Source organism: Balaenoptera physalus (genome assembly GCF_965194825.1).
Source record: "Balaenoptera physalus genome assembly, chromosome: 1".
NCBI classification, from domain to species: Eukaryota; Metazoa; Chordata; class Mammalia; order Artiodactyla; family Balaenopteridae; genus Balaenoptera; species Balaenoptera physalus.
In genome coordinates this window covers 100,430,534-100,456,541 of record NC_138882.1, presented here as the reverse complement: position 1 = coordinate 100,456,541, position 26,008 = coordinate 100,430,534, and the positions used below count along the sequence as shown (strand labels likewise).

At 39.1% G+C, this 26,008-nt stretch overlaps 1 protein-coding gene across 3 annotated transcripts; it reads right to left on the bottom strand.

Annotated features, from left to right (window-relative positions):
- Positions 1 to 553: 553 nt before the first annotated feature.
- Positions 554 to 25,925, bottom strand: PSMA5 (proteasome 20S subunit alpha 5). 3 transcript variants are annotated; one of them, XM_082450805.1, is made up of 9 exons: positions 25,874 to 25,925; positions 21,229 to 21,295; positions 14,203 to 14,329; positions 11,895 to 11,962; positions 10,842 to 10,949; positions 10,642 to 10,700; positions 8,398 to 8,500; positions 7,081 to 7,167; positions 554 to 797 (listed from the first exon to the last, which is right to left on the bottom strand). In XM_082450805.1, exons 3-9 carry the CDS (start codon positions 14,249 to 14,251, stop codon positions 720 to 722), a joined length of 552 nt encoding a protein of 183 aa, XP_082306931.1. In that variant the 5' UTR covers positions 14,252 to 14,329; positions 21,229 to 21,295; positions 25,874 to 25,925; the 3' UTR covers positions 554 to 719. The 3 variants fall into 3 exon arrangements, with proteins under 3 accessions (XP_082306931.1, XP_082306929.1, XP_082306930.1); XM_082450803.1 differs by having other exon boundaries at positions 25,768 to 25,923; XM_082450804.1 differs by lacking the exon at positions 7,081 to 7,167 and having other exon boundaries at positions 25,768 to 25,923.
- Between the last annotated feature and the right edge of the window lie 83 nt (positions 25,926 to 26,008).

Genomic DNA, 26,008 nt, shown 5'->3' with positions numbered 1-26,008 from the left:
ATAGTATATTCCAAAGTCTAATGTAAACTACTTCTGAATTACCCAGTTCTCTCTTACTGATTTGTAATTGATTGCCAGCGAGGCCAAGATCATGAATTTGATTCTTTTATAGTCCTTGACTTCATAAAAAAAAAGAAAATCTCATTCCAAATTGTCTCTTAAGGCACAATAAATAGTACAACATTGTAGCTGGCTTATTCCAACCCATCAGTTTTGGGAAGGGCCTCAAAACATGTTCTTTTGACGGTCAATTAGTAGCATCTCCTTCATATAAGGAAAGCAGCAAAAATAACTATTTACTCAAGAAAAACTACAGAACTGAAGTTTACAGTGGTATTAGTACCTATAACACATGAGGAGGAGTTGGACTAGTTGGGAGTTCATCTGTCAACACCAAGGAATTCATAATATAGTTGATTCTGTTGTACAGAGCCACTAAAACAATTTTAGAATAGATACTGATAGGTTAGGGATATTAATACCACTATCCTTTTTGCCCCCAACACAAGTATTTTATACACAAGACTGCATTAGAAGAGAATAGTCTATTAACAAATATTCAAAATTTTTCTTTATTTCAGAACTGCCTTTATGTACAGACATCATAAAAAAATGCACATACACTGGAGATTTTCCAAGGAATTGGAGCTGGAAATAAAAGTTACGGGCAACTAGGAGAACTAAAACTGTCCCCAAGAAATTCTAAGGATCAAGCTTCCTTAAATGTCCTTGATAACCTCTTCAAGTTCTTCCTTTGTGAACATGTGGAAATTCTGGCCAGGCTGCACTGTGGCTAGCTAGAAAGAAAACAGAGAAGGGTTAGTAAGCTCGGCTCGATCACCCTGCTTATAGCCCCAGCACAGTCAGGAGAAGTTGTTGGTGATGCAGCTGTTCATTAGGAACTAAGGGATCTGCTGTCCCAGGGATATCCTTTCCAGCAGCAGGTTCCTAAAATAGCTGTCTGACTCCAAAATAAAAATCTTCTTGACCAAATTTTCTATTTTGAGGTTAACCCACCACATAATAGTTAACCAAATGCCTGGCATCACTGTCACTTCTTGAGGTTACTTCAACAAGGATCACAAAAGAAGCAGCAAATTGGGGTCAGTAGTTTTTTCTGTTAAAGATTCCTTTAGAAATATATTAAAAGCATATTCACACACTTGCAAGTCGAGCTTGTGTATGTGACCTTGGTATACTTGCCCACTCTGGGCCTCAATTTCCATCAGTAAAATGGGGATAAAAGCACCTAACTCATAGGGTAGTTGTGAGGATTAAATGTGTCAATCCATGTAAAGTGCTTAGAACAGTGTCTAGAACACTGTAATAAGCACCACATAATTAACTATTATTGTTGGGTATTATTTTCTCTAAAACTGCCCATATGGTAACTTAACAAGAAAAACATTTGTTTTGTTTTTTAAAAGGACTGGCCATGAAAAGATCCCATTAACACTGACCATAGGAAATCAGTTGCGACTAAAGATATTAGTAATAACCAGCAGTCCAGATTATAATGTATTTGAGCAATAAAAGACTAGGGTCAGAAGATGGTTAGTTTCAAATTTAGCCAAACCACCGGGTTTTCCATCATCTCTGCTGACAACATAGTCCCATGTTTTAGGGTAATACTGAGGAATAGGTGCCACTTCACTTTTGCCTTTAGCTTTTGTGTTTGTTTGAAATGTCATTTCCTTATATTATCTTTTTTTAACTTTAAAATTAAACATAGTAGGGCATTTTTTGAGTAATATTCACTACTGATATTTAGTGTAATTTGAAAACTGCCAAAATTAGCATAGCCCAGTTACATGATGTTTATTATTCTCTGCCTCAACTACAGGTAAAATTTAGAAGAAGACTACTACTGCACATCTTAAAACACCTGAAGATCTGGTCTGGGGACAGACTAAAAAAAATGTTCTCTCAAAGCCTGCAGTCTCCACTAGATTCTCCTAAAAGATCTATCCAATTATACGAAATATCAGAGGAGTCCCAAACATATTTGTAAAATATACGTTAAATAATTTAGTGATGTCCATATAGACCATGAGTTCTATTCCAAGGAAATTAAAATATATAAATGCTTTTCTTAAGGACATGAGGACAGAGAGATACAAAGTCAATAAACCAGAGAAGAGTGAGAGCCTACAGAGTTTTTTGTCAAGTCACCCATGGCTCACAAGCTAGTCCTCCCAAACCATTACAGGGGCTAAAAACCAGAAACTGGGCAACTCTGAATTAGACCAGTCCTATAGAACCAGGCTGCAAATCAATACTAACAGGACTTAAACCAAATACTGCCTTCAGGAAGGTACCCATCACTAGATGAGTAAAAATAACCCCTTGCATTTACTTACATAATGAATATGAAAGCTACTTTTCTATTTATCTCATTTTACTTTCTTTTTTAAAAAATACATTTATTTATTTATTTATTATTATTTTGGCTGTGTTGGGTCTTCCTTGCTGCGTGGGCTTTCTCTAGTTGCGGTGAGCGGGGGCTACTCTTCGTTGCGGTGAGCGGGCTTCTCATTGCGGTGGCATCTCTTGTTGTGCAGCACGGGCTCTAGGTGCACGGGCTTCAGTAGTTGTGGCACTCAGGCTCAGTAGTTGTGGCTTGCGGGCTCTAGAGCACAGGCTCAGTAGTTGTGGCGCACGGGCTTAGTTGCTCCGTGGCAAGCGGGATCTTCCTGGACCAGGGATCTAGCCCATGTCCCCTGCATTGGCAGGCGGATTCTTAACCACTGTGCCACCAGGGAAGTCCTCACTTTACTTTCAAAAAACCTCTGTGAGGCAGGTAAAACAGATATTTTCTTTTATTGATTTGATCAGTAATTAATTGCTAAGCACCTGTGTACTAGTTACAGTTGTACGAAGCAAAGAGATTCAAAGATGAAGAAAGTCTGTCTTATTTACTAAGAGTGCTAGACGCCAAATGCTTTTAATGTCAGGTAAGTGTCACAACAGAGCCAAGCATACATAAAGGCACAAAGGAGTAACCTAGGGGAGAGTCCAGGAAGGTTTCAAGGAGAAGCAATCTTTGAGTTGTGTCTTAAAGCATTACAAGAATGGGTCAGTCAAGGAGCAGAGGGCAGACTGAATATGCAAATGCATAAATGCACGAAGCAAGATGATGTATTTGCAAAACTGAAAGTAATTCTGAATGACTAGAGCAGAGGTTGCATATGTGATGAGATGAAATGGAGAGGTAGCAGGGGTTCAGAGCTCATAGAGATAGTGTATTAAAGTGGTAGAAAGTACAGGACCCCAAATCAGACCTGGTTTCAAACCTTGACCCCACCATTTACCAATGCTGTTACTTTGGTCAAGGTCTTACCTTCTCAAAGCCTCAGTTTCCTCCTCTGTAAAATGGAAGTAGGAATACCTATCTCATAAGACTATTGTGAGGATTAAAAGATAATTGCATGTAAAATTAGCAAGGTACCTAACAGGTTAAACATATGCCTTAAGAAGTAGTGAATTACTGTGACATGAAAAGAAGTTTGGAATTTATCTTGCAAACAGTTAAGAGTCAGAAAAGACTTTTTAAAAGTGGAGGACAATTGAGCTTAGATATGCAATTTAGAAAATCCACTTCAGTAGCACAATGGCAGGGGAAATGGAATGAAAAGGAGGAGAACAAGGCTACAGGCAGGAAGACTAGCTAGGAAATCTCAAAACATACAAGGCAGGAGAAAAATGAGGCCCTGAACAAGAGAAGGCCCTGGGAGTAGGCATGAAGAAGAGACACTGATATGAGAGTTATTTAAGGAGGCAAAGACACAAATCGGTGAAGGCAAAGGGAGGTCAGAGTCTTCCAGGTTTCTGCTGTGAATGACAGGTTCACTGAAGGTGTCATCAACCAGAATTAGAAATAAGGGAAGAGGAAATGGTTTTCAGGAAAAATGATGAGTTTAGTTTTACAACTGTCAAAAATTTGAGGTGTCTGCTTCAGAAAAGGTCATATAAGAAGTCTTAAAAATGACCATGAAATCTGGTAAAGAGGAGTTATCTTAGCAAGGGGCAGTCTCAGGGAAATAATAACAGAAACCAATGGCAGTGATTGAGAAATAAATGAGAAGCGAGGCAGTGATGACAATGAATACAGATTCATCGTCTAGCAATTAAAGGTTAAAAAAGACGATGAATGGAATAGCAATAAAATGTAACAAACTCCTGAATTTCAAAATTATTAAGTGAAAGAAGTGAGACACAAAAAGAATACACACTGTAAGATCCATTTATAAGAAATTCTAGAACATGCAAAACAAATCTATAGTGACAAAAAGCAGATCAGTGGGAAGGAAGCGACTAAAAAGGGGCATGAGGGAACTTTTGGGGACGACAGAAACGTTCTGTATCTTGTGGTTGCGGATACAAGGGTTATACCTTTGTCAAAATTCACTGAACTGTAAACTTAAAACAGGCGCACACTACAGTATGTACATTATGCCTCAACGAAGTTGATCTTTTAAAAAAAGGATACTAGGTAGAGAGAGGGGTTGACAAAGGTGGGTTTTGTTTTTTTGTTTCTCTAAAGAAAGATGCAACTTGGAAATTTTCCCTTTTTGAGGGGAAGTGGCTGTTGAGGAGAGGCTGGTGACGCAAGGGACAACTGGCGGAGCAGGGACCTCAAAGAGATAGAGGAGGATGGGCTCTAGAGCAGTGGCTCCCAAATGCCTGACCTTCTTAGACTGACCATCAGAGTCACCCAAGGAGATTTCAAAAATACAGATTTCTGATGGACAGCCAAAGTCTGATGGACAGCCAAAGACTGATGGACAGCCAGGTTTGGAAACCATGAGTTAGAGCTTGGAAAAGTGGAAGTGCCCCCATTTTAAAGCGAAGAAAACTCTAGTCAGGGATTAATGATAGAGCATGGATGAGAAACACACCTGATGCTCTCTTCAAAGCAACACTGTAGTTGCACTGAAACTGAATGAGCTAAAAAATATCTTTGAAGTTTTAGTTGAACCAGGCAGGCCTTAGAACCTTCCCTGTGAAATCAAAAGAGCTACATGTGGGCTTCCCTGGTGGCGCAGTGGTTGAGAGTCCGCCTGCCAATGCAGGGGACACGGGTTCGAGCCCTGGTCTGGGAAGATCCCACATGCCACGGAGCAGCTGGGCCCGTGAACCACAACTTCTGAGCCTGCGCGTCGGGAGCCTGTGCTCCGCAATAGGAGAGGCCGTGTCAGTGGGAGGCCTGTGCATCGCGATGAAGAGTGGCCCCCACTTGCCGCAACTAGAGAAAGACCTCGCACAGAAACTAAGGCCCAACACAGCCATAAATAAAAAAAAAAAAAAAAAAAAAAGAGCTACATGTGAATTACTCTGAGGTAGCAAGGAGATAGTCTTAGTGGAAATGCCAAGACCCTATCTCATTCAGTACCACAGAAAACAAAGCACAAAAGGAACTGACAAAATCCCTCCTAAGGGTCAATATGGGCTATCGTTGCATTTTTTGTGCCTCATCATCTCAGAGACTGGCACGAAGGGGAAGCATTTTCAAATCTTTGCTGAGAAGGTGAAAAAACAACTATTTATGAAGTAAGTTTTCCATTTCCATTCCATAACCCCCTCTCTCCATGACTGCTGAAGAAGCAAGCCAAACACCCCTCCCGCAGCCCCAACCTCTCTCCAACTCTTCTCGGACCTTCCCACCTTTAGGCCAGCCCCTTGTTCTGGCGCCCAATTTTGCCCCTTTCACTGCAGCCTACGGAACCAGGCTCTACTGGTGACAGATTGACAAACAATACTCTCCAGTACTCTCTCCATTCTTCTGCCCATAACCAGTCAATCCTCTGCCAGAGATTTATCCAAATATACATTTTCTCAATCTATGCTGAGTATAGCTGAAAAGTATCCTGGTAAGTGCTGATTGGTTTAATTTCTGATTTGTGATTCCAGCCTCAGTTGGCCTTTAAAAATTTTTTAATTAAAATATAATATACATACATACCATGCCTCCAAGGGTAACCACTATCCTGACTTTTTACAACAACTTGTTTTGTGATTTCAGTTTCAGCTAGCATATTTTAATGTGACCCAGCAATCCTTTTACTCATCCCTGTCTTCCCTTTTCCCTATCCATAATGACTTTTCCAAATATTTCCCATTCTTCTTAATTTCACTGTTGCATTCACCCACCCTCGGCAGATGATCTAACAATCACCAGGGAAATATAACACCTCTCTCCCAATTCACCTCCAAACCTGCCTTAACTTTACTCATCATTACCTCCCATCCTCCTGTCTACTCTTAGGATCCTATATAAGGGCGTACAGAATCTGGTCCACGTCTCTCCAGTGTCATCCCCCTATCTTATATACATCTCACACTCCAGCATTCAGATAAATCCCTCAAAGTTCCCTTTTACGCACAGTGTTATTTTACATGTCCTGTTCCCTCTTCCTGGAATACCATTCTCTTCCCTTCTCCAAACTTCACCTCTTCCAGGAAGCTTTCCTAATGCCCCAGTATAAGTTATATGTTCCTGTGTCAATCCATTCATATTGCTATTACAGAAGTATCAACCCAAGCTGTTATTATCCGCATGTCCTCTATACTACTTAATGGGAACTGGATTTTCTGTGTCTGTATCCCTGGCATCTACATAGTACCTGGCATATAATGGGTATTCAGTATAATGCTGAATCAATTCTACTTTTCAAAACCAACTCTTTCATTTGTACCATGCCTTCTCTCTTCTAGAACTCTTCCATCATTATCTAACTTCCACTTTTATTTCTTTTAACATTTTTCTATCCACTACTTGCTTCTCAGACTATAAAAGTATTTTCAAGTCTTTCCCCATCCTTAAAAAGACAAAAATCTTTTTCTTTAATGCTGCCTGCTGCTGACATTAATTACTTCTTGAGAAGGCAGCATATTCTTGTTTTGCACTTCATCACTCCCTTTTATTCTTTAACTCACCAAATTCTGGCTTCTGCCATTACCACATTACTAAAGTTGCTTATTCACAGGATAATAACTTCTTACGAACTGAGCATACAAAAATGTTACTATCTTGATCTTCAGCAATAAGAGCTATGATATCTGAATAAAACAGAAAAATACCTCTATGTTAGTTGCATTCAGCTTCTCCTCCATTACTTGTTTGAGGATTATGAGTGAAGATTTGATGGCTTCTTTCAGTGTCATAGACTTGAAACAAAGAGGGTAAGAAGAGTAGCCATTAATTGCACATAATCCCTCCTTCCTTCAAAGATTTCCCCTATATCTCCCTGAAGAAATGATTTAGCAGATATCAATAAATCAAACATCTCAATAAGTACAGTGCATTATAAGTATCTCCAGAATTCAGGTAAATGGTAAATAAGTAGAGTACCTTTATTCAGAGAAAAAAAAAGTCTTATTTTGAACCAGAACAAAGTTACCAACTGTAATATGGTAAGTGATCTTTGAAGAAGAGGAAAGAGTTACACTTCTCTAGTTATTGTCTTTTAATGTAGAAGCAAGATAATATTGATGATATCCTGTGAATAATAATTCCCAAATGATCTAGAAGGTAGCCCAATGGTTTAGAAAATCTGCTCTTTTCTTACTCCATTTTGTACCTGATTTCCTGCACACGTAAAAGTAATACTAGGAGAGGTTGATGTAAGCAGGCATCCCTGTATGAACCACCTGAATGACAAGTAGGGCAGCCTTCAGCCACTACAATGAGTTACCCCAAACCAAGTCTTCCCATCACACAAAGATAAAAAGTACCAAATGCCCACTTGCTTGGAGAGCCAGACTAGGAAATATAAACTGCTAAGTAAAGCTATGAAGATAAAGGATAAACAAATTGTGGTACATCTACACCATGGTATACCACTCATCAATAAAAAGAAACTATTGAAATGTGCAAAAATACGAACGTATCTCAAAAACAGTATGTTGAACAAAAAAAGGCAGACATGAAAATACAAACTGTATGATTCTATTCATAAAAAGACCAGACAAAACTAATCTACAATGGTAAATGTGCCTGAAAGGGGGGAAGAGACTGAATGGAGAGGAGGCAAGCATTCTGGGGCAGGGTGATGGAAGTGTGCTATATATATATGCATCTATTTTAAATTACTTATTTATTTATTTACTTGGCCGTGCCGGGTCTTAGTTGTGGCACGCGGGCGGGATCTTTTAGCTGTGGCCCGTGGGATCTAGTTCCCTGACTACGGCTCAAACCGGGGCCCCCTGCATTGGGACCGTGGAGTCTTAACCGCTGGACCACCAGGGAAGTCCCTATATTTTAAGTGCTGGTTACAAGGGTGTATACAATTGTCAAAACTCATAGAACTGAACTCTTAGGTCTGTACATTTTATTGTATGTAAATTATACCCTGATTTTAAAAAAAGATAATAGAAGTCGTGAGAATGCTTGATTACCTTGTGGTAAACTTCTTGCAAGGAGCTCTGGGCACCCTCTGAAGCAGAGCCAATTGCTCGAGCATCACACTGTACAAAGGTTCCAGATGGGTCCATATGAAACCTGCAAAACCACCAAAAAGAAGAGGATTAAAATGCTTAAGAAGGGTGGCATTTTATGTAACAAATGTCTCACTAAAAAATATAAATGCTTGGCCCTGCAGCCAGGAAATACTGAGGCACAGATCCAAAAGATGTTCTATGGCTGGAGAAACCAGGATAAAGAAGTTGTGGTACATATATACAATGGAATATTACTCAGCCATAAAAAGGAATGAAATTGAGTCATTTGTTGAGACGTGGATGGATCTAGAGACTGTCATACAGAGTGAAGTAAGTCAAAAAGAGAAAAACAAATATCGTATATTAACGCATGTATGTGGAAACTAGAGAAATGGTACAGATGAGCCGGTTTGCAGGGCAGAAGTTGAGACACAGATGTAGAGAACAGACATATGGACACCAAGGGTGGAAAACTGCGGTGGGGTGGGGATGGTGGTGTGCTGAATTGGGCAATTGGGATTGACATGTATACACTGATGTGTATAAAATTGATGACTAATAAGAACCTGCAGTATAAAAAACAAACAAAACAACTAATACTAAACTTTCATTGGGTTATTTGTATGGAAATATGTTAATATAAATGTTTCAGACATTACGTGAAATTTCTAAAAATCTTATATGTTCTGGTATAATGTTATAAGTCATAATTCTAGTTATTACTTTAAAATGTGTATCTCAGAAATAACTAAATTTCCTTGTTAATTGCACTATTATGAACTTTCATCAAATCTTTAATTGTGGTCATTTTTAAGTCTTTTGTCATTTACACAGTTCTGGGTGTACTCTGATGCTTTTGCAAATATGTTCCTATAAAAGGGTTTCATCTTCAAGGAATTCATAGAAAAGACTCTGACAAGTACAGGTTTCTGGTAACTGTACTGCTGAACTGAATGAATAAGCATTTTCAGAACTCTAATGAAAAACTGATGAACTCATAAAAGTGCTAACAAAAGATCAAGATGAAAAAAAAAATTAATTACATGGGACTGAGTGAACTGATGAGGATGATTATAATTTTTGTGACTTTCTGTTTGAATTAAAAAAAAAAAATCCCACAAGGACTCAGAGGCAAAGAATATACAAATCAATTTTCACTGCAAAGTAAAGGATCTGTTACAGTGGAGGATTACTGGACTGAATGCCAATATTATGACATAGTATGAGTGTGTTTCATGTTTGGTAATTGCAATCATTATTGCTTTTGTTGTGGTCATCCACGTACAATGCTTGGTGTCAGTCTATTTATCTCTTGTAAAAATAAAATACAGTGTGTGTGTGTGAAAAAAAAAAAAAAAAGATATGCCATCAAAGAAAAAGCATTCAGGAAACAGAAGTAAAGATTTAAATGATCCTGTCATTTTTTAAAGATAGTAGCCAACAATCAGTTTCTTACAGACACCAAAAAACAATTCTTAATTCAGCATGATAATTAATCATGCCTATTGGACCTAATGGTAATACTTTAAAGAAATTTTTTTAAGTCTTCAATAACTGGTGGGAAAGCTATGTTTATTAATAATCAAAGCTGCTTGGCCAGAAACTTATACAGCCTAAAGTCTGGGAATAAACGAAAAAAAAATGTAAATATCCTTTAAAAAAAAAGCCATTATACTGAAAGATGAAAAGATATTGAAAGACTGCACAAAATTATACAGAACAAAAGAGTAAAAATAAACTATTATTTAAGCAACCCACTTCAAGGAAAAAAAAAAGTGTTTAAGAAAACTAATAATAATTTCCTCAGGGATTTAGAAGAGAAGTATATATAAGAATACTTTATATATACAGTATATATAAATATGACACTTATGTATGCCTGTCTAAATACTATTTGAGGATAGGGATCAAATCAATATTCCAAAGCAAGGCTCTAAAACACATTTTGACTACAGCAACAAAGTTACTTCTAATTTCTTTCTACAAATAGCACTGGTTCCAATAGAGGAGTTCTTCATAAAATCCCCAAATTTGTTTTTGTGTAAGCAGCATAGAATCAATGAACTTTATAGAATTAGAAGCCCTTCATTTTTACAACTCTACAATAATCTTCTCACTTGATTTAAACCACCAGTCCCCATCCCAAATGTAAATAATTCTCCCAAAAAGGAAGCAGGAAAAAAATGGCCAAATGGTACTTACAGCTGGGGTCCTTTTTCATCAACTCCTCCAAATAACAGTGCTACTCCAAAGGGACGAGACTAGAACCAAAAAGCAGGAGGTATTAAGATAAATAGCTACAAAGTAGGGGGGCGAGAAGAGATGGTAAAGACATGTTCCGAGGACAAATGTCTTCAGTTCCACAGGACAGCAAGAAAGCTTGGCACAAGCATCAAACTCACCATGGCACCTGGATCTGCATCTTCCTCTCCAAACTGTAGAGCCAGATTTGACACAGCCTGAGTCACACTCTCCACTGTCATGGTCTCATTGTAGGTGAACCAGTGGTTCTAAAACAAGAGCAAAGCATGGTCTACCTTTCGTAAGAATGGCATTAAAAGTAGCCCACCATCTCACTACACACATCCCTTTGACTGTGGTTAAAAACTGAATGCTCAAGCTCTGGTGTGTTTTCCTTAACACTAAACTCAAATGCTCGGGACTGCATGAGAGGAAGAGAAATAGCTCTGGAAATAAAGTTACACCAAAAGGACTCTAAGCAATGACGACTTTTCAAGGGAGAGGATTGCTCCCTTGAAAAACAGAGTTAACCCTTCAGAGCACCAAATCTAGTCTTTTCACAAAGTGAAAGCTAATAGCTGAGTGCCGCTTTCCCTCAAAGGCCCTATCTTATCATTCTGTTGGAGTTTAAATTAAATGACTTATTCTTACATAAGTACTGACAGCAAACCTGCAAATAAGCACAAAAAAAATGTTTACCAATCAGATATTTTTTTCCTACCAGTCTACTACTCTGCAGGCAGCAGGAGCTCAGTTTAAAAAAAAAAAAAAAAAAAAAAATCAGTATTCCTAACCAGCATTTATCACCTGGTACATATCATTACTCACTACAGGAGAGCTGTCATTTGCAAGCCTAGCTGCAAAGGCAGTTGGGGTGAGAATTCCTTTAGCTATTTCTACCTCTTGCTATGGTGCTCCCACAGAAAGTCAGTTAGGGAACAGAATGCAGTGCAATGCTTGCTTTATATAAGGCAAGTCAAAAAGAAGCAAGAGACTGTCAGCACTATTTACCAGGGCTTCCTTAAAGCTGCAATGGTTGGATGGCTAGACTCCAAGCCTCAGAAAGTTGTAACTAGGGATTCTACCCAAAATCACTCCCAAGAGCTACATCTGATATTAACACAGATACCTGCAGTACAGTCCAGGCAGTTATATCATCACTAAACAAGGAACACAAGCATCATGATAAAAAGGAGAGATGATGCTAATTTTACCTGTGTCTCCACTCTGGCTTTATCAATTAAAGTCTTAGCATCAGCAATTAGCCCACTCATGGCACAACCTGCAATGTAAAAGCAACAGTGACCCGGTAGCCAAATCCTTGTAGAACTCTTTCATCCACTCAGGAAATACTGAAATTCTGCAGTGAAACCATGACAGCCATTCAGCAATCCCATAGCAATATACCTAAGAGATTAGATGGGAAATCATCTGCACTGAACACAAGTATAATTATATCACTAACAAATAAAAACCATTCATAATGACAGAGAAGTCCAGCTATTAAGGTAGGAGACAGAGAAGAGCAGCTAATCAAACATGAATTTCCACACGTTACATCCTCAAGCATTCCTTCAGCACTCTTTTGTAGCCCGTGATGCACCTTCAAACTAAGCAAGCACTAACAGTCCAATAGGAGAAACAAGGGAAAAAAATAACTATCTCACTATGAGCTACAATGGAAGACCCTAGAAGAAAATCAAGTCTTTTCACTTCCTGACCAAACACAAACTAGTTATATGAGTGATGGCCCAAGATGCCAAGATTATGGCTGTGACTTTACACGTCATGACTCAAATCTAAATTTCCAGCCTGGGTCTCACTCCCACATTTCAGACCTATAAAGACAAACGACTCCCTTAATATATCTACTTGGATAGACCACAGACTCATTTCCCTTCTAGGTTCCATCTTTTTCCCTGGCCCTCACAACCAACTGAATCCCAAATTCTATCAATCGCTGTCTGATTAGCCTGTCTGGCATTAGTCCTCACCTCTCCGTTTTCTGGCCACTACCTTGGTTAAGCCTTCATCATCTCTTTATTTGGACTATTAAAAAAATTTCAGACCTGGTCTCCCTGCCTCCAGTCTCAGTCCCCTTCACTCTACCTTCAACACTACTATCAGAATGGTCTTTCTCAAATCCTAATCTGATCATATTTCCTCAGTGCTTAAAACCTTGGCCATTAATGCAAAAGGATCAAGTTCAAGCTCTTTAGTGTGGTAAACAGGACTTCCACTGTTTGATCCCAGACTCGTTTCTTGCCACATTCCACCTGCCAGTCATGCCAAACTGCGTATGCCAGGGTATTTTATATTTTACACCACCACAGCTTTGCTCTTTTCTATTCCCTCCAACCAGAAAGCTCTCCCCTGCTACACTCAGACACTTATTCACTTGGTAAACACTTCCTTATCTTTTAGAATTCAGTTCAGCTCAAGCATCACCTTTATGGAATCCTTTTCTAAAAGCCTTACTACCACTGGCCCCAGGGAAAACTAATTGTTTCCTCCGTTGTACCCCTACTAAGCATACACTACAGCCTTTCTTAATACCTACTTCACTTAACTGCATTGACTTATTTACATATCTACTTCTGTGATTAAACTGTATGCTCCTGGAACACAAGCGGACTATGTCTCATTCCTTTGTGCGCCTCTGGTGTCTAGCACAAAGTCTGGCACATAAGAGGTTCTCAATTTGTTGAATGAAGTGACACTGACCTACCTCCAAAAGGTAGATGGCTTCAGATAAAGTAGATACAATGTTCTAATCTTAAAAGACTAACTCTCAGTTTCTATATCTATGAAAGAGATAATGTTAAGCTCCCTGCATCACTATGGCATTTGATTCTGACGCCTTCAAGCAATTAATTATTTTACCAATGTTTCAGTAATTAGATGACTAGATAGGTTAAGTAAATGTGGGCAGTCAACTAAAATGCCATGCTATAAATAAGTAGAACTACTCATCATGCTACAATGATGCCAGAAGCCACGGCAGGGGAATTTAACAGAGACCCAAAAAAGGGAGGAAGGGAAGGCAAGGGGAGATAGATTGAAATGATAAATCTGAAAACAGAGGAAGAGTACTGATCTGGGTCAAAGTCTATCATCCTTATACTCGCTGCACCTTAGCCACTCTGAAGATCTTTAAGAATTTCTCTTTCCTTAGTGGACACCCCTACCTTCCCACACAATCCTCTGCTCCAGGTGGGCTCCTAATGTTATGCATCAATGAAGACCCAGCCATCATAGGGAGCTGGCCTATGATTCAACCTTCACATATTTCAATAACCATCACATTTGCCAAGTATAAATTTGAGGGAGAAAGGAACGTCTGGGAGTAGGTGAATCCTATAACTGCTTTCTACTACCTATATTATGCACAATGGCCTACTACCTGGAAAATGATAACTAACAAGGGATAAGATGTTCACCTAATGAACCTCTCTTGAAACATCAAAGAAGACTGATTAACCCAGGCAAGATCCTACAGAACAGCCTTCTCCTACTCCTTACCTATGTGAGCATCAATCTCTACAATTTTCTCAATGCTGCTGGGCTCCATGAGTGGAGAGGTAATTCTCTTCTCCACAGCTAGGCACACACCCTCTGATGTCTGGATCCCAATGGCTGTAGAACCAAGCTAAAGAGAAACAGGTTATGGTTATCATATAGAAGTCAAAGAACAGTCTCACATACTCACCAGGAATCTCTCTGTATATCTTCACATGACAGAAGCTTCCATCAGCCATATCTAGTACACAGAGAAAATAAGGCGCACCCTAATAATGTACTATTCCTGTCAATGGCAAGAGCACCGATTTACAGAATTTTGTGCTTCTAAAGGGGAAGTTCAATAAGGTCTTGAAAATGTCCGGAAAATGATCAACGCTAATGCCAGTTTTTTGGAGAGGGGCAGATTCTAAAGTTCTAAACAGAGTGGGCAAGAAGTAATACAACTTTAATGTTTTTTCTGGACTTGGTATCTTTTTACCTCTGCTACCTTGATCTATCCCAAAAGGTGATATCCTTCAAATCTATGTGACCTCCAGAAAAGTAATTTACTTAAAAAAAAGAAAAAGAAAGAAAAAAGAAAAGAAAAGAAACACCACCAACAACATAAAAATATCTTTCAAGGTCACTAGCAGTCTACCATATAGCTTGATTTCATCTCTCCATCTCCATGCCACCATCCTAGTTACCCACCCCTCTTTGTCGCAGTTTCCTTATCTACAAAAGGGGGATAATAATAACAATACGTACACATCAAGAGGGGTAAACACACATATATAAAATGCTTAAAATGGTAACTTGCACATAATAAACAAGCAACAAATGTTAGCTATTTTTTTATATGCCAAGATTACTTCAACAGCCTCCTACTTAGTCTCCCTATCTTTAATCTCTCTCTCCCAATGTATCTTTCATGTTATGGCCTGACTGATACAATAAAATGCTATTTTCATTATACTTCTCCTTCTCTAAAGAACTAATATCTCTCTATACTGCCTGTAACATAAAATCCAAGTAAGCTTCCAGAGTCCTCAAAACCTAATCCTACTTTACACTTCCAACTTTATTATTTATCATTCTCCAGCAAAATCCCTCAGGTATAGCCAAATCCATTTTCTCATGCCATATTATCTGCTACCCTTGCACTTCTGCCCATGCCGTCACACCTGGAATACGCTCCTCCCTTTGCCTATCCAAATTCCAGCCATCATTCATAAAGCCTTCCATGACTATACGTGCTCTCTCCTGTAAATAATCACTATATTTACTTACAGTAAATGACTATATTTACTTAGTTCTACAAAGCAATGACTATCAGTGTGAGCATCAGATTCCTGGAGTCTGTTATTGCAAAGTATTCCAAAGAATTTCATAAATCATTGTGCATAACATGCTTAAAACGCATGCAGACTGAATGATCATGTCTCATACATATATGTATTATTTTTCAAATGTGTAAAGTTGTGACTTTATTTAGAAGTGTTATTAAATATATATACCTGCTTTTCACTGTATATTTTCTTAATGGTACATGCATAACTACAGGAGATAAAATGTCAAAGAATTTTATGTAAAAAATGAGTGCTCTTACTTCTAAGTAAAGGTGTAGACTGAATACATACATTAGCTCTACTCCTTCTCCAAGCCTGAGAACAGGAGATTAAAAGGCTTAAGCAGGGACTGGATAAATCCACTAGGACAAAGAGAATGGACAAAGACACAGACACAAAATTTCAAAGAAAGAAGATGGGTTAGTGATTACTTACTTAGCAAACCCGAGAAATCCAAATCCTAACCCAGCAGTAAAGAAAGTCAAGAAACAACCTGATTTCTATCATAGGACCCCCCAAAAAGGGAATGGTGGCAACAAGGACCTCTGGAAATAGAAACGTAACAGCTAAAAATTATAAAATTAGTTCAACGTTTGCTTAAGAGACAGATTTCCAGATCTTTTACCCTACGTTGTAAAGCTAGATGATGGCCCCCACTCCCACTCCTGTAGAAGACTCTGGAGAGAGTAAAACAGAGGGTCTCTAGACTGGGGGATGCCACCATCGAAGGCAGAGTACTACAGGAAAACAGGGGAATTAAGTAAAAATTGACAAGTTTAATGTTAAGAACCCCAGCCTTCTTTCCCTGCTCAGCTCTCAGAAGAGAGCAGGCAGAGGCACCTTCCAGGCATGAAATGAGAAGAGGCAGTTTTCTCTAGAGCAGTAGTTTTCAAATTTTCTGACCCAAATCTACATTAAGAAATATACTTTATATCATGACCAAAATACACAAACAGATACAAAGAAATAAATATAATAGAAACAAAGTTTCATGAAGAAAAGAAAACACTCACCAATACTATGAGCAAGGCATTCTGAGATCTACTGCTCCAGTCTACGTAAAAAAGAAATGCTCCCATGACCTACTAAATTGATTCAGTGCCCACTAATGGGTCAAGATCTGCAGTTTAAAAATATATATCTCTAAAGAATCTAGCTTGTTCAAGGGGAAAAAGAAATCTGGCGAAAAAAATTTTTTTTAGTCCTTGAAAAAGGTATTTCATCCATAAAACAAGAACAGGACACTAATAAGAAAAAGGAAAAAAACAAAAATGCTTGGAAATTAAAAATAGTCTCTTATGAAATCATTGGAGAACGGGTTCTACCAAATTGAAGGAATACATCAAAAAAGAAAATGGGGCTTCCCTGGTGGCGCAGTGGTTGAGAATCTGCCTGCCAATGCAGGGGGCACGGCTTCGAGCCCTGCTCTGGGAAGATCCCACATGCCGCGGAGCAACTAGGCCCGTGAGCCACAATTACTGAGCCTGCGCGTCTGGAGCCTGTGCTCCGCAACAAGAGAGGCCGCGATGGTGAGAGGCCCGCGCACCGCGATGAAGAGTGGCCCCCACTTAACGCGACTAGAGAAAGCCCTCGCACAGAAACAAAGACCCAACACAGTCATTAATAAATAAATAAATAAATAAAATTAAAAAAAAAAAGAAAATGACTTGTGATCTAACGCAAGAGGGAGTTAAAGAGAGTTCCTAGGATGATGATGATAGAAGATGCTAAGTATACAGCTGTGCAGCAGGCCCAGAGAACCAGTCCAGATTATAGCTGGTCAAAAGCTCAGAGATTTCTTTAAGAATCTTTTACAGGATACTTAATGTGTCTGAGTGTTTTGAGAGGATATACATAACTTGGAGAGACCCTGGGGATGAATTATTGATATTGACATACTAAATTAGGCAAATTTTTTAAAGAGAATTATAAACTCCCAGGAAAACCATATTGTGCAGAAACAGAAAACCAGCTCAGGTATGAAAAGCATTTACGTAGTCTTACCAATAGAAATGCTGACTAATGATCTAACAAAATTATGATAGATATGATATACATTGAGAGGGTTGCCCTATCTCTAGCCCAGTAGGAAACTGTATATCTGTGTGTCACTGGGGGCAGATATCTTCATCCTTCATAATGAAAAGTCTGTGGATAATACCTAGGTGAAAAAAATGTAAGTCTGTGTTCCTATCTTAAAGATATGGAAGTAAATGCCAAGAAAATTAGCTAGAAGACTTTAAAATGTTGCATCTGAGAAGCTGAAGATAAAGAGGGGCAGGCTCAGGGATTTCTGCTTTTGTTACAAGGTTTATAAAACTATTTTACCTTCTGGCTAAAACTACATGCACGTATGCCTTAAAAATACAGTTGACCCTTGAAAAATACAAGTTTGAACTGCGCAGGTCCACTTACATGTGGATTTTTTTTTTTTCAATAGTAAATACAACAGTACTGATCTGTGGTTGGTTGAATGGGTGAATGAGGAACCACAGATATGGAGGGCCAACTATATCAATAGATTACAGGGCAATTTTAGACTGCTTGGAGGGTCGGTGTCCTTAACCCTTGCCCTGTTCAAGGGTCAACTGTAAAATAAAAAAGTCAGAAACCATTGTCAGAGAATTTAATTTGGCACTTAGTTGTCCTCTAATTGTTTTATGTATAGTGTATTGATCTTGAATCTCCAACTGAACAGAGCAGAACAGAATTCATACCTACTTTTAAAAAATTTTTATTTATTTATTTATTTATTTTTAGCTGCATTGGGTCTTCGTTGCTGCGCGTGGGCTTTCTCTAGTTGCAACGAACGGGGGCTACTCTTCGTTGCAGTGCATGGGCTTCTCATTGGGGTGGCTTCTCTTGTTGTGGAGCATGGGCTCTAGGTGCATGGGCTTCAGTAGTTGTGGCATGTGGGCTTCAGTACTTGTGGCTCGCATGCTCTAGAGCGCAGGCTCAGTAGTTGTGGCTCGCGGGCTTAGTTGCTCTGCAGCATGTGGGATCTTCCCGGACCAAGGCTCGAACCCGTGTCCCCTGCATTGGCAGGCGGATTCTTAACCACTGCGCCACCAGGGAAGTCCCCGTACCTACCTTAAAATTTTATCTAGCAGAGTTATTCTCAACCGGGAGCCATTTTACCCCCTAGGGGACAATTGACAAAGTCTGGAGACATGTCTGGCTGTCACAACTGGAGGAGTGAGTGCTACTGACATCTAATGGATAGAGGCCAAGGATGCTGCTAAACAGCCTACAATGCACAGGTCTGTCCCCCACAACAAAGAATTATCCGTTCTAAAATGTCAATAGTCCCTATAATTATTTTGTGGAGGAAGTTCTCATAGCACAAGGAAAAATTTTCAACTTGTTCAATTTGGCCTCCAACTTAAATAGCTTTCTAGGACTTCCCTGGAGGCGCAGTGGTTAAGAATCCGCCTGTCAGTGCAGGGGACACGGGTTCGAGCCCTGGTCCGGGAAGATCCCACATGCTGCGGAGCAACTAAGCCCGTGCGCCACAACTACTGAGACTGCACTCGAGAGCCCGCGAGCCACAACTACTGAGCCCACGTGCCACAACTACTGAAACCCACGCACCTAGAGCCTGAGCACCGCAACGAAGAGTAGCCCCCGCTCGCCGCAGCTAGGGAAAGCCCGTGCGCAGCAACGAACACCCAATGCAGTCAAAAATCAATCAATCAATCAATCAATTAATTAATTAAAAAATAGATTTCTATGCTTCTACTCCAAAAAAGGGTCAATATTTTGAGGCAGGCTATTTTACAAAATATATCAAAATCAAGATAATTTTCTATTATACATTACATTTATCCCCAGACACTTCAATATTACAATTCTGACTAAACTCCACCTCCACCCCGGGTTGGAACTAGGGAGACGGAGAAGGGAAGAAAGGGAACATTTGAACTGACTATGTATTATTTATTTAATATAATTCACTAGCATAGTAACCAATGTCCAGATGCTCAGAATAATACAATAATTTTGACACTGTCACAGATTTCCATTTCTTCCCCCAAACCTACTCTAAAAGTCACTTTGCCCCCACCTCAGCTGGCTATATCTCACCCATGCCATCCATACAGCACCTCTACGTGATAATTTCTATTTGTCGGCTATTTTTAGTCATTTCTCCAGCTCCTTTCATACTACTAAATCCTTATAGTTATCAAATTGCTTTCACATTGGCTAAGTTGCCAAGACAACAACAAGGTTGTTTCAACGCCCAAAAGTATGAATTTTTACACAGGTTAAGCAGCATACATTAATGGCACTACTCCATCCTAGCTCAAATTAGGGCTACAGAGATCAGATACCATCTCGTTAACTCTAAGCAATGTGGAAATTACTAGCACTAAGGGACTTAAGGGGAATCAAAAAAACTGAGAATTACTCTTGGCTTGCACATCTGGATAGAACTATTATCTTAGCTGAGGCTCAAAATAAATGCTACAGCTTGCAATTGTGATAATCTCAGACTTCACAGTAACATATGGTTTAAATATAGGGCACACATGATTAGAAATAGAAAATAGGCACTTTTTGTAGCTGGCCCATCGTTTTCTGCCCACTATCTACTACAATGTTTCCACCTTCACTTCTATGTCTTCAACTAAGAATCTTCTTTGCCCTTTCCAGATTCTCATATAACTATTTCCCCCAATATACTCTTTCTAGAAGAGGTAACTTAGAGGGAAACACAATAGTTCTCTTCAAATATGTGAGGAATTGTCTTATGGAAGAGGTTTAAACACCCTGTATGGTTCAAGGGCAAAACTAGGGCCAACTGAAGGAAACTTCAGGAAGCTAGACTTTCAATTCAATATAAGGATAAATTTCTAAACCATTATGAACTATTTCCAAACAGAATGAGCTATCTAGTGAGAAAATATTCTATCACTAGATCTATAAAAACAGAAGCTGTTTGGGGATGTAGAGGTGATTGAAACAGAGTGAAGAGTTTGACTAGATCAGTGATTCTCAACCCTTGCTAGACACTAAGAATCACTGAGGTAGTCCCTAAAAATACTGATGCCTGGACCTTATCCTAAACAACCTAATTTAGATCTAAAGCAGAATTTAGATTATCCATAATCCAACAAACAGAAGATCCCACATAACTAACTTTAAGTATAAATAGCTTACTTTCTAACTAATTTTTTGAATACTGGTTTGAACTATTCGATTTTGTTGTTAGATTACAGGACACATCTCTTATTCAGACCCAAAAATGTCTAGTACAAATTGACAAATTTACCAACAAGAATACAGGTGATCAGTTAAATGATCTGTTCAAGATGATAAAATATCTCCCAGGTGCTAACTCAGGAATTCTATACCCCTTTCTTTATAGCCAAGAAGATTATATACACAAACATGTCCTTCCAACCCCACTAAGAAAAAGCTACTTACATAACTAAGAAGCAGTTATTTGATTAAAAAGTTCCAAAGTAGTTGTTAGGAATGGGATTGAAATTGTTATACAAATGGTTAATTGTGCCCAACACTGTAAATCAACTATACTTCAAAAAAAAAAAAAATTAAAAAGGTTAACTGTGGTTGCTTAAAGGGAGATAAAGAACATTTTCTAAAGGAACAGCTAAAACACATTTACTCCAAATGTTCTGCCAGCAAAGTACTAAGTTGCCATGAAATTTCAAAAACTACCCCACTTATACTATACCTTGATAGCCTCAATGGCATATTCCACTTGAAATAATCTTCCTTCAGGAGAAAAAGTATTCACACCCCTATAATTAAAAAAAAAAAAAAAAAGGTATTAAAATTGTCAGAAAAAATAAGCATAGAGACACTAAAGTCAAGTTCCTTGACATCTAGCTCAGATGGCTACAAGATGTGCATACTATCTTTATGCTCCTTTACCCACAACAATCTGTAGCTATTTTTCGGTACATTAACAGTTTTTCAAGAGAATGGAACCTATACATAGAACACCTCTGCCCCACTCCCATAATATCTTCAAACTGATTAAATGAAAGCAGGTGACTTTCTGCCTCAATCCTGAATCAATTTGGAATCCCTTTGGTAAATTCATGCCCCCAAACTATCAGGCAATTCCTAAGAAAATGTGCATTTATCCTTATCCTCTTCCCATTACGTGAATTTGACGTTAATATCTTACTTTTTAGTAAAAGCCAGCCACAGGGACATTTCTCTATTTATCTGTATGAATTAGTATTGTTATCTGAACAACAGACTGAGATCTGTTGTAGTTCCTAAAGCCTAACCTAGTTAATTCACTCAATACATTATACATGCCAGACTGCTCTTCTCCCTTAAACAATCCCCAACCTTTCCTTGCTCATCTGTTAGAAATCCCTTTGGAGAAGAGGCAACACAGTCTTAGCTATAAAAGCTTTCAGCACACAATGGACACTTTAAGAATATTTGAACAAATGAATGAAAATAGTTGTGCTCCTTGGTTTATGGAGTCTGGAGTTTATAACATGTAAGATGATATAGAGCAGTGTTTTCAAATTTGTTTTATCAAAAACTCTTTTTTTGGGCTTCCCTGGTGGCGCAGTGGTTGAGAATCTGCCTGCTAATGCAGGGGACACAGGTTCGAGCCCTGGTCTGGGAAGATCCCACATGCCACGAAGCAACTGGCCCGTGAGCCACAACTACTGAGCTTGCGTGTCTGGAGCCTGTGCTCCGCAATGAGAGGCCGTGATAGTGAGAGGCCTGCGCATCATGATGAAGAGTGGCCCCTGCTTTCCGCAACTAGAGAAAGCCCTCGTGCAGAAACAAAGACCAAACACAGCCATAAATAAATAATAAATAATAAATAAATTAAAAAAAAAAAAAAAACTCTTTTTTTTAAAAGAAATATTTTACATATATATATATATCTCAAATATAAAACAGATAATAATACAAGTTGACATTTACTGAATATGTACTATATGCCTGGCACGGTTATAAACCTTTAAATGACAACACACTTAATTCTCAAAACAATCCCATGAAGCAGTATTCTAAAGCAGATACTATTTTACAGATGAGGAAGTTGAGACGCAAAGAGGTTGAGTAATTTGCCCAAAGTCACTCAGCATATAAGAGGCAGAACTGGAATGAGAATTTAGGCAATCTAAGACCAAGCTTTCAACTATCAGGAGTCAAAAGAGAATCTCACCATTCCAGCCTCCCATTTTCCCCAGAGGTACTATCCCTAATGTCATTTAAAAGGAAATTTAGGACTCTAAGAAACAGCTTTTAAAAATCACTGAGAGGAAAGTCCGAGGGCAGAAGACCTGGGATTAAATTCTAGTTCTGCCACTTACTAACTTTAATTCACTCAAATGAAAAAAAAAAAACAACAAACTATCCTGCCTCTGTCATAATACAATCGGTATTGAATTGCGCAGACTATGAAAGTACTTTGTAAAGTGTAAAGTACTATGTGAATACGAATACAGTATTTTCACCCTAATTCAGGAATTTCATCCTGTTGAGGTATTGCTAAGTCTTCCCTAATGTGGGCTCTGCTCTTGGCCCTGTTTTCAAACTTTCTCCGGGTTATTTCATTTATGTCAAGCACTAACTACTTCCAAATCTCTATTACCAGTTTGACCTCTTTCCTGATTAATCTGAAAGCCTCCTGAGCATTTCCATTTGGATATCCCATTAGTACCAAACACTTGACATTTTCCAGTCTGAAATATCTTCTTAAATCCAGTCATCCTTGCAAAATCAGCTACATCTCCTGCCATTCCTACTTCATTTTTACTTTAAAACACCTCGCATCTCCCAGTTCCCCAAACTATAAAGTTCTGAATGATCTGACTCACTCCTCCCCTTTTCCCATAATTAACCATATGCCAAGTCATATCAATTCAAATCAGTCCCCCCCAGGCCCCCCACCCCCCGCCCCGCACAGAAGCTCAACACTCCCTTCCATTCTCAATGCCCTCATTACCTTTCACCTAAGTATTTTAATAGCCTCCTAACTGGTATTGATTCTCTTTCCTCTAATCCAGTCAATTAATCTCTATACAACACAATTATGATTATGTAACTTCTTAAAATGATAATTTATGCCACACAGATGCCTACAAAATAAGACCCAAACTCCTCAACCTCATATTAAAAACCATCCAGTATCTAGCACCATAGTGTTTTCCCAGATCTCCCCCCCATTCCCATATGTGTATCATATGTGCCAGCAGACTAGAATTTTTGCAAACACGAACTATGTATGCTTTCCCACTGCCCCTCCTTTGTTCATCCTATATTCTCTGCCTCAAAACTATTCACTCTCACTCTCCATATTTATTAAAACCTTACTTCTAAGACTCAGTTTATTTATGCTTCTTTAAATTTATTTATTTATTTACTTAGGCTGCGCTGGGTCTTATTTGCAGCAAGTGGGATCTTCATTGCAGAGTGCGGGCTCTTAGTTGCGGCATGCGTGTGAGATCTAGTTCCCTGACCAGGGATCGAACCCGGGGCCCCTGCATTCGGAGCGTGGAGTCTTAGCCACTGAACCACCAGGGAAGTCTCTAAGGCTCAGTTTAAATATCAGCTCCTTTTGAAGTTTTCCATAATACCCTAATATTGAATGCAATCTCTCTCATCAAACTCCCATAGTGTTGATTTGAGCTTCTCTAATGACATGAACACATTTCTGAATTATACTGTAGTTACTTTTGTAAATAGTTCTTTAAAAGACAGTCTCCCATATGAGAAAAAGGATCATGATATTGTTCACTGCCGTATGACAAGCATTCAAGTACCTTAGCTAAGTGAATAAAAAAGGACTGTTTTAGGCATTCTTTAGGAAGATACAAAAATGAGTAACACAAAGCAGTTAATAAACATGTTAAGTAAATGATCACAAAAACCTTAATAAAGGCTTTCTGATAAGAATAACAATTTCCATCACACACACCCCTTACTCAAAATTATATCACACAAAGCTGTTAATAAACATGTTAAGTAAATGATCACAAAAACCTTAATAAAGGCTTTCTGATAAGAATAAGAATTTCCATCATACACACCCCTTACTCAAAATTATATCACACAAAGATGATTCTCTTCAATGCTCTGGAAGCTAAATATTGACTAACAAAGTCATTTTATAGGACAGTAGGAAAAAGAGTCAGTTTTTTCTTTTTTTTTTTTTTAAGGCGTCAGTTTTAAAACTTCACATACATCTTCTATGAGTCAGTAAAAGGATTTTTTTTCTTAAAGTGGTAGTTCTAACTGATAAAACTTTTGACAGGTTCAACATATACTTGACAAGAAATGCAGCTTCTCAAGCCATCTAGTACAAAGAAAACATCTGCCTTTCCTGGCTTTAAAATTTAAAAAAAACAATATCTATGTGAAACGTAACTGATCAAAACAGAAACTGAAAGTAAAAATGCCTACAGCATAAGTATGTACAATTTAATATTGCTTAACATTTCCAAGCTCTAGAAGATTTTTTGTTTTATACAAATACAACAATCTCACAGCTTTGATTTCAAAAACAGATCTGGTCTTCAACACACATTTAAAGTAACTTGCTTTAAACTGTTTAAAAAGTCAGAAAAGCCTAGGTCTATTTGAATCAGCATGATGACAAAACTCTTGAGAACACTCTAAATTCCAGTTCCCATAAAATCAGACTCCATACACTATATCTGGGCAAAGCTGAGCCTTCCTTCGCTCTTCTGCAGAAACTATACATCACAGCACGTCCCATTACATCTCAATCAAAGGAATGGCTGCTCTATTCCCACAGCTAAGAAACGGAAAACGAGGTTGTCGTCCTACAAGGAAAAGGGAGCTGAAATGATCAAACCCATTAAGTGATCTCTAATTGCTTTTTCTTCCAGGCACACGTTTACATTTTTAAAAAGGCAGTCACTCTCAGCACAAATAGATGAAGGGGAGAGTGGGTGACTCCTGGCCTTTCCCAGGTTAAAGGTCGGAGTCCCGGCGCACCAGCCTTCTTTCCCCAAGCACAAAGCGGAGCTTCACGCTTCCGCACCGACTTAGGACCCAGCAGTGACTCAGCGGTAGGACAAGTGTGGCCGACAGGCGCAACTCTAACCTGGGGAATCACAGCGGGCGGCTGGGGAAGGCGAGAGATCCCCGGGCCAGGCCAGACTCGGGATCCTGGGGCGCCCCCATGACACGGCAGAACCCAGGCCCAGACCGGGCCCCGGGCCCGCCGACCCGTAACTCCCACCCCATTTCCCCCAGCCACACAGACCTGTCGTACTCAGACCGGGTGAGAAACATGGTAAGGGCAGGAGAAAGCGGTAGCGGCCACTCGGGGATTCTGAGGGCCAAGACGAGTCCACCTGCACCCAACTCACCCACACCGCCACACAGCCAAGTCTCCGTTACCAACTGCGCGTGCGCTCGCAACCCCTTCAGCCCGCCCTCCTATACCTGCCTTCTATTGGTTGGTCGGAGTTCCCGCCGAGGTGACTGGGCCAACGCGCTTCCCC

Excerpts from the sequence above, each read along its gene's own strand:
- PSMA5 (XM_082450803.1), bottom strand. The coding sequence starts at position 25,796 with ATGTTTCTCACCCGGTCTGAGTACGACAG. Across the intron at positions 10,701-10,841 it reads ATGCAGATCCAGGTGCCATG|TCTCGTCCCTTTGGAGTAGC; the intron begins GTGAGTTTGATG and ends TTTTGGTTCTAG. Across the intron at positions 798-7,080 it reads TGAATGCAACTAACATAGAG|CTAGCCACAGTGCAGCCTGG; the intron begins GTATTTTTCTGT and ends TTTTCTTTCTAG.